A 15,624-nucleotide genomic window follows, 5' to 3' on the forward strand; every position below is an offset into this window, starting at 1 on the left:
GGGGTTGTGGTGCTACAGTGTACCTGGAGTCTAGTGGTCGTGAAGTTCTTCAAGTGCTAGGTTAAATCTTTTTATAACCAACATTGTTTTGGAAGTATAATCCAGCCATTCTTTAAAGTAAGAACTTCACCCACATTTGCAAGAAATTTCTGGGAACACAGAAATTTCTCTGTATTTCTCCTAGAAGCAGAAAGGAAATACTTCTGCTACTGACTAATAAAGCATAATGGATAAAGCAAAACAAGAATGTATAATAATGAAGGAAAAGAAACCAATGTAACATTATAATAAAAACAATAAAAACAAGTATATTGCATACAAAACATAAATCATAAGCAGGTTATGTACTGTATATAAGTGCAAAGCTTAGTAAATACACAGGCCATAGTGATGCATGGAATATTGGTTGAACTTGACTACTGCCTACATACTGCATTGCAAAAGAATTATTTAACATTAACACAGTATAATATTACAACCATCACTTAACTTGTAAATGTAATAATGTTGTGGTTACATTTAGAACCTTCAAAGTACATGGTCAGGATATGATATGTAACTCATGGAAACAATAGTGGCATTGCTAAATAAAAGTAGATAGTTCAGCAGGTCTGTTGCTTAGAATGATGGAAACATTGTTTTTATTTATGCAGTCTAACCCAATTGCAATCTTGTAAAGTTTAAGTAGAGAAATGACAAATGTGTGCTGCACTGTCTTTATACAAATGAGGCAAAGGTCACGTGAATTCAGAGACACTTTATCCTCATTTGTGGCTTCCTGCATTGCATCTCTCCGTCAACAGCAGTTTCCCCACTCAGTCAGTTGATTGAATTCATCACAGGCACCCTTAAGGTAGAGTGAACACTAGCTCCAGAAGTCACTTACAAAGTATAATTTCTGTGGGAAAAAATACCATCATAAATATTTTGTACTCAAAAATACTGCATTATCATTGGCCTTAAAGAGAACAAGAACAAAGGAGTTGGACCTTTACTGGGCAGTTTATAAAACACAAGTTTAAAAATAACTTCTACAGATATAATTAAAATCAAATGAATATCTGAATTTGAAAAAATCACTTTTTAGTTTTGGTCTGAATCAGTAAAATACATTTTTGTTAACTGGAGGAACACCAGTTTAAGCAATTTTTGCTAAACCTTTTTTTTGTTTTGTCCATTTAGGCGTAAAGTTTACATATGCTCTTTTGCTTATAAACAGTGATGGTAAATATAAATTAATTAGTGAATCAAATTCAACTTAGCTGAGATAACAATGCTTTTTATAAGGAGTAAGAAAAGGACTGCTTCAGTGCGTATCTGATAAAAGGAAAAACAGGTGTTTTTTCCACACTGAAAAAATAAAAAGGATAGAAATTTATTTTGCAATATGGAAAAACCTTTACTGATTTTTTTATTTATGGATTTTTAAATATATATTTAGTACTGTACAATACTTAAATTAGAAATATTCGGAATTTCACTTGATTATTTTAATAATCATATTTAAAATGAAAAATATGTGTAATATACATATATTTTGTGCCATTACAAGATGCAACTGTCTATATTTGATTTAATGGTCTCTTTAAAAAAAACATAAAAACATCAAATTTTTCCCCCTTTTCTTTCTCAAAAATAACAGACTACAGAATATACTCATTGAATGATCAAAAGAAGGTGATAATACTTGTGAGCTTTAGTTGTATAATTCCCTAAAATACCTACTTTATATCAATGTTTGTACAGCTCTTAAGTGTCTTAACATGCTACACCCTGAAATAGTGATGAATGAACCCCATAGAGTTTGCTTCTCAGTGAGTTTGGCAAAATCACAGAAATGTTCAACATGGTAGGAAGCCTGGGGTTTTGCCACTCCATTTATTGATTTACTGTGTGTATATTTGTTACATTACAATAACTAAGTCAGCACTAAATCAGAGAAAATTAGTCTTTTGCCAGGAATGTTAAAAGATGCTAGTATGTAGAACAATTTGCAGACAAGTTCTACTTGTAATTATGAGTCTTCTCACAGACAAAAATATTCTTAGAATGTCCACTAACAACTACTCGGTACATGCTGATCTTACAACAGTTTGCCTAAATACAGCACTCACTTAGGCACTATATCGTAATCAAATATATCTCTTGGCAGTAACAATTCTGCAGTACTGTATATGTTTTTAGACAGAAGGTTGCAGACTCCAAGATTAAAAAGACTTCTGAAAAAAGATTTCTGTTCATTATAATCTTCTTTTATTGGGAGTTATCTAACTGACCCAAGTGGTCCCTAGACAAGAACAAGTATAATTTGCCCCTTTAAATAATTTTTTAATCACAGTTTATATCGTTATTAATACTTTTCAAAATTATATTGCAGGTTTTATAGCAAAGCTAGAATATCCAAAAACTCATTCTGGGTTTGCATCCAGCAAAGTTAAGAAAATGTTTCTTAGCATATCTTTATAAACAATATGGAATTTCAATATTTCCGTGAATTATTTTTTTACTTAAGATATGATGTGGCCCAAAGTTTTGTATACAGTCCCCTCTCTCATCATAAATAGGCTGCAGTATGCAGAGCATCAAAACAAATTTATTCTCGACTGGTTTAAAATCAGCATAGGCTGATAAGACCAATTTCTTCTTTTTAGACCCTTATTTGGTATTTCATTATTATTTTTTTATTTTCTTTTACTCTTCTTCTACATGATTTGCCTTTTTTATTTTTTTTTCCCCAAACCCTAGCAACCAGACAGACCGACAGATACACAGGCACAAACATAGACACTTGGATGGATACAGGGTGGATAAGGATACATATTATTATGCCATCATTTTGTAATTTAGGTATAAGTAACTGAAGAACTCTGCAATCCTTATTTACTATCAGACCTTATTTTGTTTTTCTCAATTGGACTCATAAGGCTGTCACAGTAAGCACTCTTTAATCCAAACTGCATCAGGAAACATACATTTAAATGCAATAGACATTTGAAGAATTTAATCAATGAAAATACAGCTCAAGCCTTTGACTGTGCAGACCGAAACAACAAAATAAGGTTCAATTGTATATAAACTACCACTTGGTTTCTAAATTGTAAATCTATCTGTCCTTGAAGTAGTGCTATTAACAGAAAACAATATAAAAATCAGTTTACCAAAATAATGTTGTAAAGTGGGGAGATTACTTTAAAAAAATGAGAATCTATTTGTGTATTATGTGGAAAATTGTGGAAAATCAGCTGGCATATTGAAGTGCATAGTAAAAGTAAATAAAAATAGCTGATCTGAAAATAAAATACAATTTATTTTAAGAATATGTGGAAGTCAAACCTTTTAAAGGTTGTATCAGTTGTATTTTTTTTTCCTTTTTCTCCAAAAATATGTCTTAAGTTTTAACTAAAAGAAAATTCATAAACAATATTATATCTGTCGAGTTATTTCTAAATCTCCTCATAACAACTTTTCTTTCATCCTGCACTTTTAGTAAATTTACTCTTTTCTTTGCACCGATGCAGAGAATACTGTTATTTCATATTAACCATCATTCTTGTACTATGTATATTTTCCTTGACTGTTTTGGGTTTGTTCTATACACATAATATTCTGCTACATACAGTATATGTGGTATATATACTTTAAATGCAGCTGCACAGTAGTCACAGGGATGAATTCCACCTTAATAAAGCAATAACCCTATTACAAACATATGCACATTTTACAGTTGAGGGTCATTCTCCTGTTATTAGATTAAGTCCTTTTGGATGACATGTTGGCTTCACTTATCTTTTGTTTGCTGACAGACATTACTTCTGTATGAGGAGTGGAGACAGCTGCTTATAGAACTACAGTATGCCTCAAAATCTTCTAAAGGCTGTGGGCAACTTAACAACAGCCTGCTGAGACTGTATGCCTCAAATAAGAAGCATCTCTTGGAGATTGAGAAGGTGTTTTTGTGGAGACCTGGAATGCATATATTTGTGGAAGTAAGTGCACAATGTTAAGCATAGTGGAAGTGTAGAAGTCATATTCAAGTATGTGTTGCTGCTGGTCTAATCCATTTATCTCTATGGATTCTACGGGGTGCTCTTGAGACATCCCAAACACAAAGTACACAACAATATGGTGATTTACCAACACTATAACAGTATTTGACTACTTAACTTCTTGCTATTTGATTACATTTCTGAAGCTAGGCTTATATGTAACAGCTTTAAAAAAGAAAATGAAAGCATACCGTCATTAACTAGAATTGAGTTTACTAAAGGGATACTGAGAAACTGAATGGGGGATGTTGGCATTAGAAAATGTTTGTGATAACTGGCCTGATCAAAAATGTGAGAGTTGCCCGTGCCATCACTACACCATTTAAGTGTATATACACTGCTCAGAATAATTAAGAGAACACTTAATTATCACAATCTTAACACCAAGTCAGTTAAGCTTCAGGGATCTCACTCTGTCCAGTTAGGAAACATAAACAATTGTGAATGAGCTTCACCTGCTTTGGTGCAAATGAAACTGACAACAGGTATAATGAAGCGGCAACAGCAAGACAACCCCCAAAAAGGGAATAGTTTTGTAGGTGGTGGACACAGACAATTGTTCTCTCCTTATCCTTCCTGACCGATTCTTCTCTAGTTTGCTACTGTCCTTATCACTACTGGTAGGATGAGGCGGTACCTGCAGCTGTTTCAGGTTTCATAAGAAGTTCAGCTCCTCCAGGATGGCACATCCATATGTGCTTTCACAAGAAGGTTTACTGTGTCTCCCAGCACTGTCTCAAGAGAATGAAAGAGATGGGCCATTACACAAGAAGGAGCTGAACAGGACCATAGAAGGACATCAACCCAGCACCAGATCCAGTGTCTGCTCCTTTGTGTGAGGAGGAACACTGCCAGAACCCTACAAAATGATCTCCAGGTGGCTACTCAAGTGTATTGTTCTGACCATACTGTCAGAAACAGACTCCATGAGGGGGGCAGGAGGACCCGACATTCTTTAATGGGACCTGTGCAGCTCAACTGACATTTATTTGCCAGAGAATACCATAGTTGGCAGTTCTGCCATTGGAGCCCTTTTCTCTTCTCAGATGACAGCAAGTTTACAATGATAGATAGATAGATAGATAGATAGATAGATAGATAGATAGATAGATAGATAGATAGATACTTTATTAATCCCAATGGGAAATTCACAATGAGCACATGTGACAGATTTGAAAGAGTCTGGAGATGCCGTGGTGAACATTATGCAGCGTGCTACATCATTCAGCATGACCGGTGTGGCTGTGGTTATAGATGGGCATATCCAAACCACCATGTGCTAGGCAACAGTACACTGACTGCAGTTAGGTACCAGATGAAATTCACAGTGTCATTGTCAGATCTTACACTCGTGCAGTGGGCCCTGGGTTCCTCCTGGTGCAGGACAATGCCCAGCCTCATGTGGCCAAAGTGTGTAGGCAATTCCTGGATGACGAAGACATTGATGCCATTGACCGTTCCACATGTTCCCCAGACCTGAATCCAATGGAGAACCTTTGGGATGTTATGTATCAGTGCAGCTGACAGCCCTAAGTAGCACCACACACTGTCCAGAACCTCACTGATGCCCTGATCCAAGTCTGGGAGGAGATCTTCCAGTACACCATCCACCATCTCATCAGGAGCAGATGTTGAGTTGCCGTGATGCAATTCACACAAGTTGGATCAGCCTGTACTTTCAATTTTTGACTTTGATTTTCAGGGTGATGCGGAATTCAGCCATCCATGGGTTGGTGTTGTTGATTTCCATTGAGCATTGTTACATCATTTTGTTCTCAATGAATTACACAGTATTACTCAGCAATGATTTTCCACTTCATTATTTTGTTCATCCAGATCTGATATGTGATTTAAGTGTTCTGTTAATTTTTTGAGCAGTAGGCCTATATACATGGGAAAAGAATGCGTTGGAAATTACCTTCATTATTTTGATTTTTAAGAATGCAAATATGTTAAATATGCCGTTCCAAATATAACCAATTCGTTATTTACCTGCCATGTAAACCGAAATTGACGTCCTTGAGTCGTGTTTGTCTTGCATCTTTGTACTGTATATTGTTCGCACAGACTCTTGTTGATTCCACAAAGTAGGACCCAGTATTCCCTGGTTGAAGCCACTCATCTTACTGATGCCGCATGACGGCAGGATCTTGATATAATTGTATGTGACGGTGCTCTTTGCTCCACGCAGCACTCAGGTTTTCTAGCGGCAGAATCGAGCGGGAATCTAACAACTCCGTTCCCATGACAACGGCTTGGCAGGTGCCACTTATTGGGTACGTTTAAGCAGTGGTTTTACTCACTTGGAGCTGAAGATGAAGCAGAAGTGCCTGTGTCATGTTTGCACCTGCTCACACGCAGCTAAGTCACACTTCCTTAGCCCGCCTACCACCTCCACCCGCCTTGCCTGGCAGGTGGACCTGCACCTGAGCACCGCGAGCACTCAAGAAAGTCATTTCCTTGTTTGCTCGCGAGCCCGCAGACTCCCATCTCCTTCGCGGCAAGTTAAGTTGTATGCTTGAGGGATGAAAGGCTATTGGTGGCTGCTGCGTTTGCCTGTCCGTTGTGGTTCTGGCTCGCAGCGTTATCTGCGTTCGGGATTTTCGCTCCGCAAGCTAGGTTTCCTGTAAGTATACATTATTAAAAGAAACTTGTACGATTGCTGCAGAGACGCTAGGTGTGGTTGCTTTTAGCAAAACGACCGACTTAGGTGCTTATTGTCAAATCAGAATCCCCGGTAGTTTTCTATTTTAATCCGTTTTGTTTCGGTCGGGTTCAACGCCTTTCCCAATAAAGTCAAGTGAATGAAGTTGTCACCGGCATTTTTTTTTTTACAATAACTGTAATTATAAACCACATGCATAGGAGGCAACCCACTGAATTCGTTGTAGGCACGATTCTCAAACTAAAAAAGTGTTTCAGCTATAAGTTCCTATATTTAATACACGACAATGTCTGAAATCAAATAATGGAAAAAGAAGTTAATCCTACTTTAGGACTGTCTTGTTTGATTGTATTGATCAGGGGCTTTCTAATCATACATGTATCATCCAAGGGTGTTTGAAGCCTAAAACGGATGAGTAATTTTTGAGTTCTTCACTTTTTCTTCAGTTTCCTTGTGAGCGCTTAATTAAACCAAATAGTGAATGATGAATACAAACAGGTGGACATGAAGACAAGCTGTATGTAGAAGTGCTGCTTCCTTTGTTATTTGATTCTTACTGCTAATAAGGAGCAGTTTAAACAATGAATTCAGCTGTTTAAGGCTAAAGTAAGGAATTAAAGGTTCAAAATCTTCACAAGCAAGACAACTTAAATGAAGCAGAAATACTGTAAGTCACTTGAGCAATAAGCGCTTCATCGGCAATGAATGATTCCTCATAAAGCAATTGGTTTAGAACAAAAACCTGAAGCCACTGTGGCCCTCTAACACTGACGTTGCTCAGCCCTGATTTAAAGGGTCTGAGTCTTAAATAGCAAATAAATGAAATGAAGTTAATTAGCAGCAAAAACTAAACACTAATTAAGAAAATAGAATGAAAACCTGTAGCCACTGTGGCTCTCCAGATAGGATCGGAGTTGGCCATCCCTGGTATTGACATTGTGCAAAGAGTAGTCCCCAGCAAACATGAACACAGTGACCCCAGTAGGCAGTGTGGGCTTGGGAAAACCCAATTAAAAATATCACACCGGTCCAAGACTGGGGCTGATTCAAGGGTCCCCAGCAAACATACATAAAGTGGCCCCGTGTGGGCAGACAATGGGCAGTGTGGGCTTGGGAATAAACAATTAAATACCACACTTCCTGACTGTGTGGGGGATGCTACAAGTTGCCCCATAAAGAAAGTTTCCCAAGTGGCAAATCATTGGCAGTACAAGTTCAGTAAATCTTTCATTGGCACACTGCTGGTTTGGTAGCGCTGGACCAATGTAATCACTACCCCTATAGTTTTCGGCTTTTTAATATTGTCGCAGAGTAAGCAACGCTGAAAATTACTATTGTTGGTATGTTTTAAATTTTGATTGTAGTACATCTTCACAAAATATTGCTTTTATATTGACTAAAATTGCACAGTTTATTATTGGTTATGTTTTCATGTTCAGGGTTGTAACACTGCAAAATAACTGGTCTAGTACCAATTAATGCACAAGTATTTTGTGTTTTTTAAGAATAAACTGTTTAAAACCACATTAGTGTTGTGTTTCCTACTCTTTTTCATATTAATTAATACCCTGTAAGTTTTCAAAATTACACACAATTCAATTTATAAAAACAACTGAACTCTAGAAAAAAGTTTCAAGGAAGGACTAGCAAGAGGGGGCAGCAGGGTGGTGCAATAGTAATGAAGAAAATGGGGTTCATGTCCTGGGTCCTCCCTGCACCGTTCTTTCTTTGTCCACGTGGTTTCCTCCCAGAGTCCAGCCATGCTGATTATGTGCACTTGTGATGCTAAATTTTCCATAGTGAGTATATTTACCCTGTGCTGGGTTGGTGCCTTGTCCAAGAGTTGTTTCTACCTGTTTCCACTGCTTTCTGGGATAGGTCCCAGCTGCCCTGCAACACCACCCTGGATAAGCAGGTATAGAAAACAAATAAACAAATTGAGTAAGGTATGAACTTTTTCAGGTTCATGACCAAATTTGGGCTCCCTGTCTGTTTGCTCAGTATTTTTGAGCCAATGTTGCTTCTATGTGCAAATCCAAACTGTATCATTGTTGGCTGTCCACATAGGGGCCAATATGTTTGCCCTAACAGGGCTTCCTTAATCCAACCATTGTCGTGCTCTCTAAATCCAATTCAGGTTTCTGGTCACTGGAGCATAGCTTTGCAATAGTTGTATGCAAAGCAGAAACTAATGCTGAGCAGGAAGTCAGTTCTGTGCAGGGTACATTTATGAACATGTCCTCATTCTCTCACATCAGACCAATTTAATGTCTTCAGGTCGCTTCATATTCATGTTCAAGATGTGAATGGGAATGATTGTACCCAGACAAAGTAACCCACAGTGGGGTCCTGGGTAAACATATAAACCTGATCATGATTCAAACCCAGGACATTGGAGTTATGAGGCAACACCAGCAACCACTTCTGTTTCAGCCCGTTTTGGTCCTTTCTGCTTAATTATACTGATTATTCTGCTGGGCACATTTCAACCGTGCTTTTTCTAAAATGTGTTTCATTGTGTTAATTTTGATAGTGATTTGGAGTTCTCCTTAACAGTGTAATGTTAATTTCTCTCTAAATTTAACTGAAAAAGTGAGGTCTTTGAAGGGTACTTTATAAAATACACCCTATCTAATACCCAAACCCATTTGTTTCAGTACAAGGCCACAATAAATCAGTCTATTGCAGCAATGTCAAATAGAAGGCAGAAAGCAATCCCAAATTAAGTTCTATTGCACTGTAGGAATGTATCGACTGTGAAAAACATAATGGTAAAGTTAGTAACTTTAGTGACTATAATAAATACAATTAAAAGTTTAGTTTTTACTAAATTTTATCTTACTAGTTTATACTGCAAAAGATCTCTATCAATTTTGTTTTAGGAAATTATATTAGCCAGAGAGGACAATTTCCAACTTTAGCTGATACCACTAGTTTATACACAAAGGATGTGTTTTATTAACAGGAAACTAATTAAGTTTAAAGATATTAAACAATACTGAGCACCACTTAACAGAGTATCTAATACTGAATTCAATGCTTGAGCATTTGAGCACAATTAAGCCATTCTGTGTTATTTGTACAGTAACGTCTTTCGTAATGATCAACTTTGCAAATTGTCTTACTCAGTTCAAGTTACAATGCAGTAGGGTCTTGTGTTTCATGTTTTTATAGTTTAGTTTTTTTTCAGTAAGTTCCATCACAAGGTGCTTTACAGGTCAAGGTAATAAGGTTGGTTAAAAAAAGATCAGAAATAATAAATTAATGTCCAAAAAATGTAAACAAATGTGATTGACAGTAGGAGCCAAATAGACAAGATGGAATTTAAAATAGGAACAGAAAAGCTAAATTCAAAAGATTTTAGTAAAGAAATAAGACAGAGGGACATATAAATAATTAATCGGTTAAAGCAGACACAGTCAAGTGTAATTTTTGGAATGTTGCTATTAAGCCGTGCTCTTTATCACCAGAGACAACGACCTACCCAAAAAATTTTACTAAAGAGCTGGTCATTTGTGACTGTACTACTTTTCTCATGCACCAGATAATGCAGTCTGCCAAGTAACCTCTACTATATATAGAACTTTGCATGAAGCACAACATTTAAAAACACTGGCAGGCAGTTTAGTATAAAGAATATGGAGATTAATTATTAGTTTGTGACCGATGGCTTAATGTCATTCTCCTTAGCAAACCATCTAACCTGCCTTTGTTTAAGCTGTATATGAATATGATAAAGAAGTTGGTGTTTGCTTTGGTTTCAGAGATACATTTTTGCTGAGGTACAGTCTATATGGTGTTTGCAACTTCTTTCTCCATGTGTTCAGCATTGTCCTCACTCTGTCCGATATTCAATCATGTTGATGATCTCAAGGCAGTCTGTTATAAAATGACCTTCTATCAATGGGTGTCTTTTGTGACTCTGAATTGTAAACTTAATTCAGGACTCACTTGATGCAAATTAGGAAGCAGCTTTGGCCAGGGAGTTAGTCAATCATAGATCACATTCCAACAGCACCCATACATTCATTCATTAGAGTTTTTGATGTTTTGAAATTATATTGTAAGTAGGATAAAAACCATAGACATAGCCATCCAGATTGTCAGAAACAGACTCCATGAGAGTAGCATGAAGGCCTGATGTACCTGTGCTCACAGCCCATCACCGTGCAGCTCGATTGGCATTCGCCAAAGAGTACCACAATTGGCACCTTCAAGTGCTAGGCAACATTGCCCTGACTACTGTTAGGTACTGGGATGAAATCCTCAGAGCCATTGTCAGACCTTATGCTGGTGCAGTGGGCCCTGGGTTCATCCTGGTCCAGGTCAATACCCAGCCTCATGTGACCATTGATGAAATTGAATGGCCTGCATGTCCCTCAGACCTGAGGGGACTGGGCGGTCTCGTGGCCTGGAACCCCTGCAGATTTTATTTTTTTCTCCAGCCCTCTGGAGTTTTTTTTTGTTTTTTCCGTCCACCCTGGCCATCGGACCTTACTCCTTTCTATGTTAACTAATGTTGTCTTATTTTAGTTTCTTATTTTGTCTTTTATTTTTCTTCTCTTCATTATGTAAAGCACTTTGAGCTACTTTTTGTATGAAAATGTGCTATATAAATAAATGTTGTTGTTGTTGTTGAATCCAACTGAGAACCTCTGGGACATTATGTATCGGCCACAGACTGTTCAGGAGATCACTGATTCCCTTATCCAGGTCTGGGAAGAGATCCCCCAGGACATCATCTGCCATCTCATCGGCAGCATGCCCAGATATTGTCAGGAGTGCATACAGGCATGAGCGGTCCATATGTACTACTGAGTCACATTATGAGTTGTCATGATAAAATTCACACAAATTGTATCAGCCTGTGTTTTTAATTTTTGACTTTAATTATTGGTGATGTTGAATCCAGCCCTCAAATTGTTGGTAATTTTGGCTCCCATTGAGTGTTGTTATATCATTTTGTTCTCAATGAATAACACCGTGTTACTAATTTTCCACTGAGATCTGATGTGTGATTTAAGTGTTCCTTAGATTTATTTAAGCAGTGTATATTATAGTACCTTTTATTTTTGGTAAATTAAACTGAAAGAACATTAAAAACATTTCATATTTAAACTGAAAATTAATACTTGTCTGTCATACACTGATCTGTTTCTAGGACAGTAAATTTAGAATAAATACGATAGTTCTCTTCACTTCAGAATGTGTCCTGACTATGACTGCTATTTGGCAGAATGATAAACAACATAGAAGTCTGAAATACTATCGAATGAGTTGTGAAAATAGTACAAAACAGCATACCATTACATCCAAATGCTGACCCATAACAAAGTATCACAATCACCATCATCAGAAACTGTTATCAAGTAGTAGCATGATAAATGACACCTGCAATTTTAAAAACTGTTTTTACTACCATGTAGTACATGTCATGATGATCTAAATACTATCCTTTAACAACTTTACTTGAGTATATACTGATAATGTTTGTACAGTTTTATATATTGTATTGCTTTATTTTCTTTTTTTTTTAATTTTATTGATATTATTGGTGGCGCAGTGGGTAGCGCTGCTGCCTCGCAGTTGGGAGACCTGGGGACCTGGGTTTGCTTCCCGGGTCCTCCCTGCGTGGAGTTTGCATGTTCTCCCCGTGTCTGCGTGGGTTTCCTCCGGGCGCTCCGGTTTCCTCCCACAGTCCAAAGACATGCAGGTTAGGAGGATTGGCGATTCTAAATTGGCCCTAGTGTGTGCTTGGTGTGTGGGTGTGTTTGTGTGTGTCCTGCGGTGGGTTGGCACCCTGCCCGGAATTGGTTCCTGCCTTGTGCCCTGTGTTGGCTGGGATTGGCTCCAGCAGACCCCCGTGACCCTGTGTTCGGATTCAGCGGGTTGGAAAATGGATGGATGGATGGATGGATGATTTTATTGAAATCACAAAACATTCCATACAAACAGATCAATTTTACAAAAATAGGATTGAAAACAAATCAACCCCCACCCGTGAGAAAGAGAGAATGGACAGCAGAATAAAATTTAAACTAGTAAAAATAAGTAAATAGATTAATTGATAAGTGAATAAAGATAAATGGAGAAGAAAAAGAAATGGGGAAAGAATCTGCTTTCTCAGTGCTTTAAAAGATTATTCTAAAATGTTATTGATTAGATCCTGCCAGGTTTTAAAAATTTTTAAAATTTCTGCACAGATCCTATAAGTGAGAATTAGATTTTTTCCAATTTCAAATAATATACTGTATAACATCAGTTACCCACTGACTTAAAAGAGGAGAGTTAGGATTCTTCCAATTTAGCAAGATAAGTCTATGTGCCAATAGTGTAGTAAAGTTAATCACAGTTTGTTTGTCCTCCTCCACTTTAAGCCCATGTGGGAGTACACCAAAAACAGCTGTTAATGGGTTAGGAGGGATTGTGACACCAAGGCTGTCTGAAAAATTTTTAAAAAAAATTTAAAATTTTGGTCCAGAATGATATTAATTTGGTGCAGGCCCAAAACATGTGACCCAGTGAGGCTGGGACTTGATTGCAGCATTTGCAGGTTGGATCTTGCCCTGGAAACGTTTTGGACAATTTTAAACGAGACAGATGTGCTCAATATATAATTTTGAGTTGAATAAGTGTATGCTTTGCACATATAGAGCTTGAGTGAATTCTCTGTATTGCTACCTTCCACTCCTTTTCGGAGATATTGAGTGAGATATCCTTTTCCAACTGTCCTCTTGGACCTTTGAAAAGGGAGCCAATGTAAAATGGTTTTATATATTGCAGAAATGCTGTCTAAGTCCTCAAAACTGAGCAATATTTTTCCAGCATAGAGGGAGGTGGGAGGTGAGGAAAATTGGGCAGGTTCTGTTTAACAAAGTTTCTAATTTGAAGGTAGTGAAAGAAATGTGTTGCTGGAAAGTTAAATTTGGAGTGTAATTTTTCGTACGATGCAAAGACATTGTCTTTTCTATGCTTTAATTATATTACTTTATTTTCATTTTTACATTTTGCATTTTTGTTGCTTTTTTTGCTGAGAGGGAAAAAATGTAAAAAATCCATTATATTATCTGCATAAGAAGAATAATTCTACCCTTTTCCTATGAATTAATTTGAAAGTTCTCATCTTTCAAAACTCCCTAATACTTAATACTTTAAAAGTAAGTCCAAATTTTAACTGTAGTTGCATCATATCTCTGCAGCACCTCAGAGTTACAGTTAGATCTTTTTAACTTGATTTAACTTACAAGTAGTTATCACTAAAAACTTATACCATACTATTTTCCCAACCCCCTGAATCCTAACACAGGGTTACGAGGGTCCGCTGGAGCCAATCCCAGCCAACACAGGGTACAAGGCAGGAACAAACTCTGGGCAGGGCGCAAGCCCACCGCAAGGTACACACACACACACACACACACCAAGCACACACTAGGGATAATTTAGAACCGCTATTACACCTAACCTGCATATCTTTGGACTGTAGGAGGAAACCAGAGCTAAAAATAAAATTTAAAAAATTGTCTATTTGTACTTTTAAATTTGGATTTTAATTAATACAATAAACTGAATAAGAGTTAAAGATGACTGTAAACTTTTAGTGTAGTATCATTTTTTTCTCCAAAATACTCTTGTGAAAGTCATATCAAATCAATTTTTTTAAAATGATATTTTAATAAAAAAGGGGGTGGCATAGTGGCTCAGTTGTAAATGCTGTTGCTTCACAGATTCAACATCATGGATTTGTATCTCGCCTCCAGTTATTTTCTTAATAGAGTCCTCCCTGGTTTTTATGCAAATGGGTTCAGCCTGAAGGCAAGGAAAAGTAGTTAAGCAGCATAGGATGGTGGTCTGTACAATGATGTTGGAGATTAAAAAGAGGAGGAGAGTGAGGGCACAGCCAAGAATCAAATGTTGGAAGTTGAAAAGGGAACATTGTTAGGTGGAGTTCAGGGAGAAGGTAAGACAGGCACTAGGGAGTGTTGAAGAGTTTCCAGATAGCCAGGAAACTACAGCATAAGTAAGGTAGACTGGTAGAAGGGTGCTTGGTGTGACATCTGGACAGAGGAAGGAAGACAAAGAAACCTGTTGGTGGAATGGGGAAGTACAGAAGAATATACAGAGGAAGAGGCTGGCTGGCAAAAAAGAAGTGGGATACTCAGAGTGATAAACTAGACAGGTGTACAAGGAGATAAGGCATGAGGTGAAGAGACAGGTAGTGAATTAGTGGTAAGTAGTGGTTAAGGCTTTGGACTGCAAACCCTGAGGTTGTGGGTTCAAATCCTGCTACTGACACTGTGTGACCATGAGCAAGTCACTTGACCTGCCTGTGCTCCAATTGGAAAAAACACAAAAGAAATGTAACCAATTGTATCATAAATGTTGTAAGTCACCTTGGGTAAAAGCATCAGCCAAATAAGTAAATATAAATGAGAGGAGGTGAAGGCAAAAGAAAAGGCATATGATGAGTTGAATGAGACACAAGGTTGGATGATGTGGAGAACCAGGAAGTGCAACAGATTAGCAAGAAGGAAGTAAAGACAGCTATGAAGAGGATGAAGAGTAGAATGTTGATCCAAACGACATACCTGTGGAAGCATGGAGGTGTTTAGGAGAGATGGCAGTGGAGTTTTTAACCAATGCCATCTTGGAAAGGATGCTTGAGGAGTGGAGAAGAACTATACTGGTACAGATTAAGATTATGGGTGATGTGCAGAACTGTAGTAACTACAGAGGGATAAATTGATCAGCCACAGCATTAGGTTATGCTAAAGAGTAGTGGAAGCTAAGTTAAGAAGGGAGGTGATGATTAGTGAGCACCAGCGTGGTTTCATTCCGGGAAAGAGCACTACAGATGCAATGTTTGCTCTGAGGGTTTTGATGGAGAAGTATAGAGAAGGCCAAAAGGAGTTGCAT

General features: G+C 37.5%; 1 protein-coding gene across 1 annotated transcript in view; it reads left to right on the plus strand.

Annotated features, from left to right (window-relative positions):
• Positions 1-6,321: 6,321 nt before the first annotated feature.
• The window catches only part of LOC114642666 (uncharacterized), a 48,609-nt gene continuing 39,306 nt past the window's right edge, over positions 6,322-15,624 (plus strand). The window contains exon 1 of the mRNA XM_051933780.1: positions 6,322-6,672. Coding sequence (XP_051789740.1) covers positions 6,572-6,672 — 101 coding nt within the window. The 5' untranslated portion in view covers positions 6,322-6,571. The remainder of the gene's footprint in view (positions 6,673-15,624) is intronic.

This window comes from Erpetoichthys calabaricus, chromosome 11 (genome assembly GCF_900747795.2).
Source record: "Erpetoichthys calabaricus chromosome 11, fErpCal1.3, whole genome shotgun sequence".
In the NCBI taxonomy this organism is placed as follows: domain Eukaryota; kingdom Metazoa; phylum Chordata; class Cladistia; order Polypteriformes; family Polypteridae; genus Erpetoichthys; species Erpetoichthys calabaricus.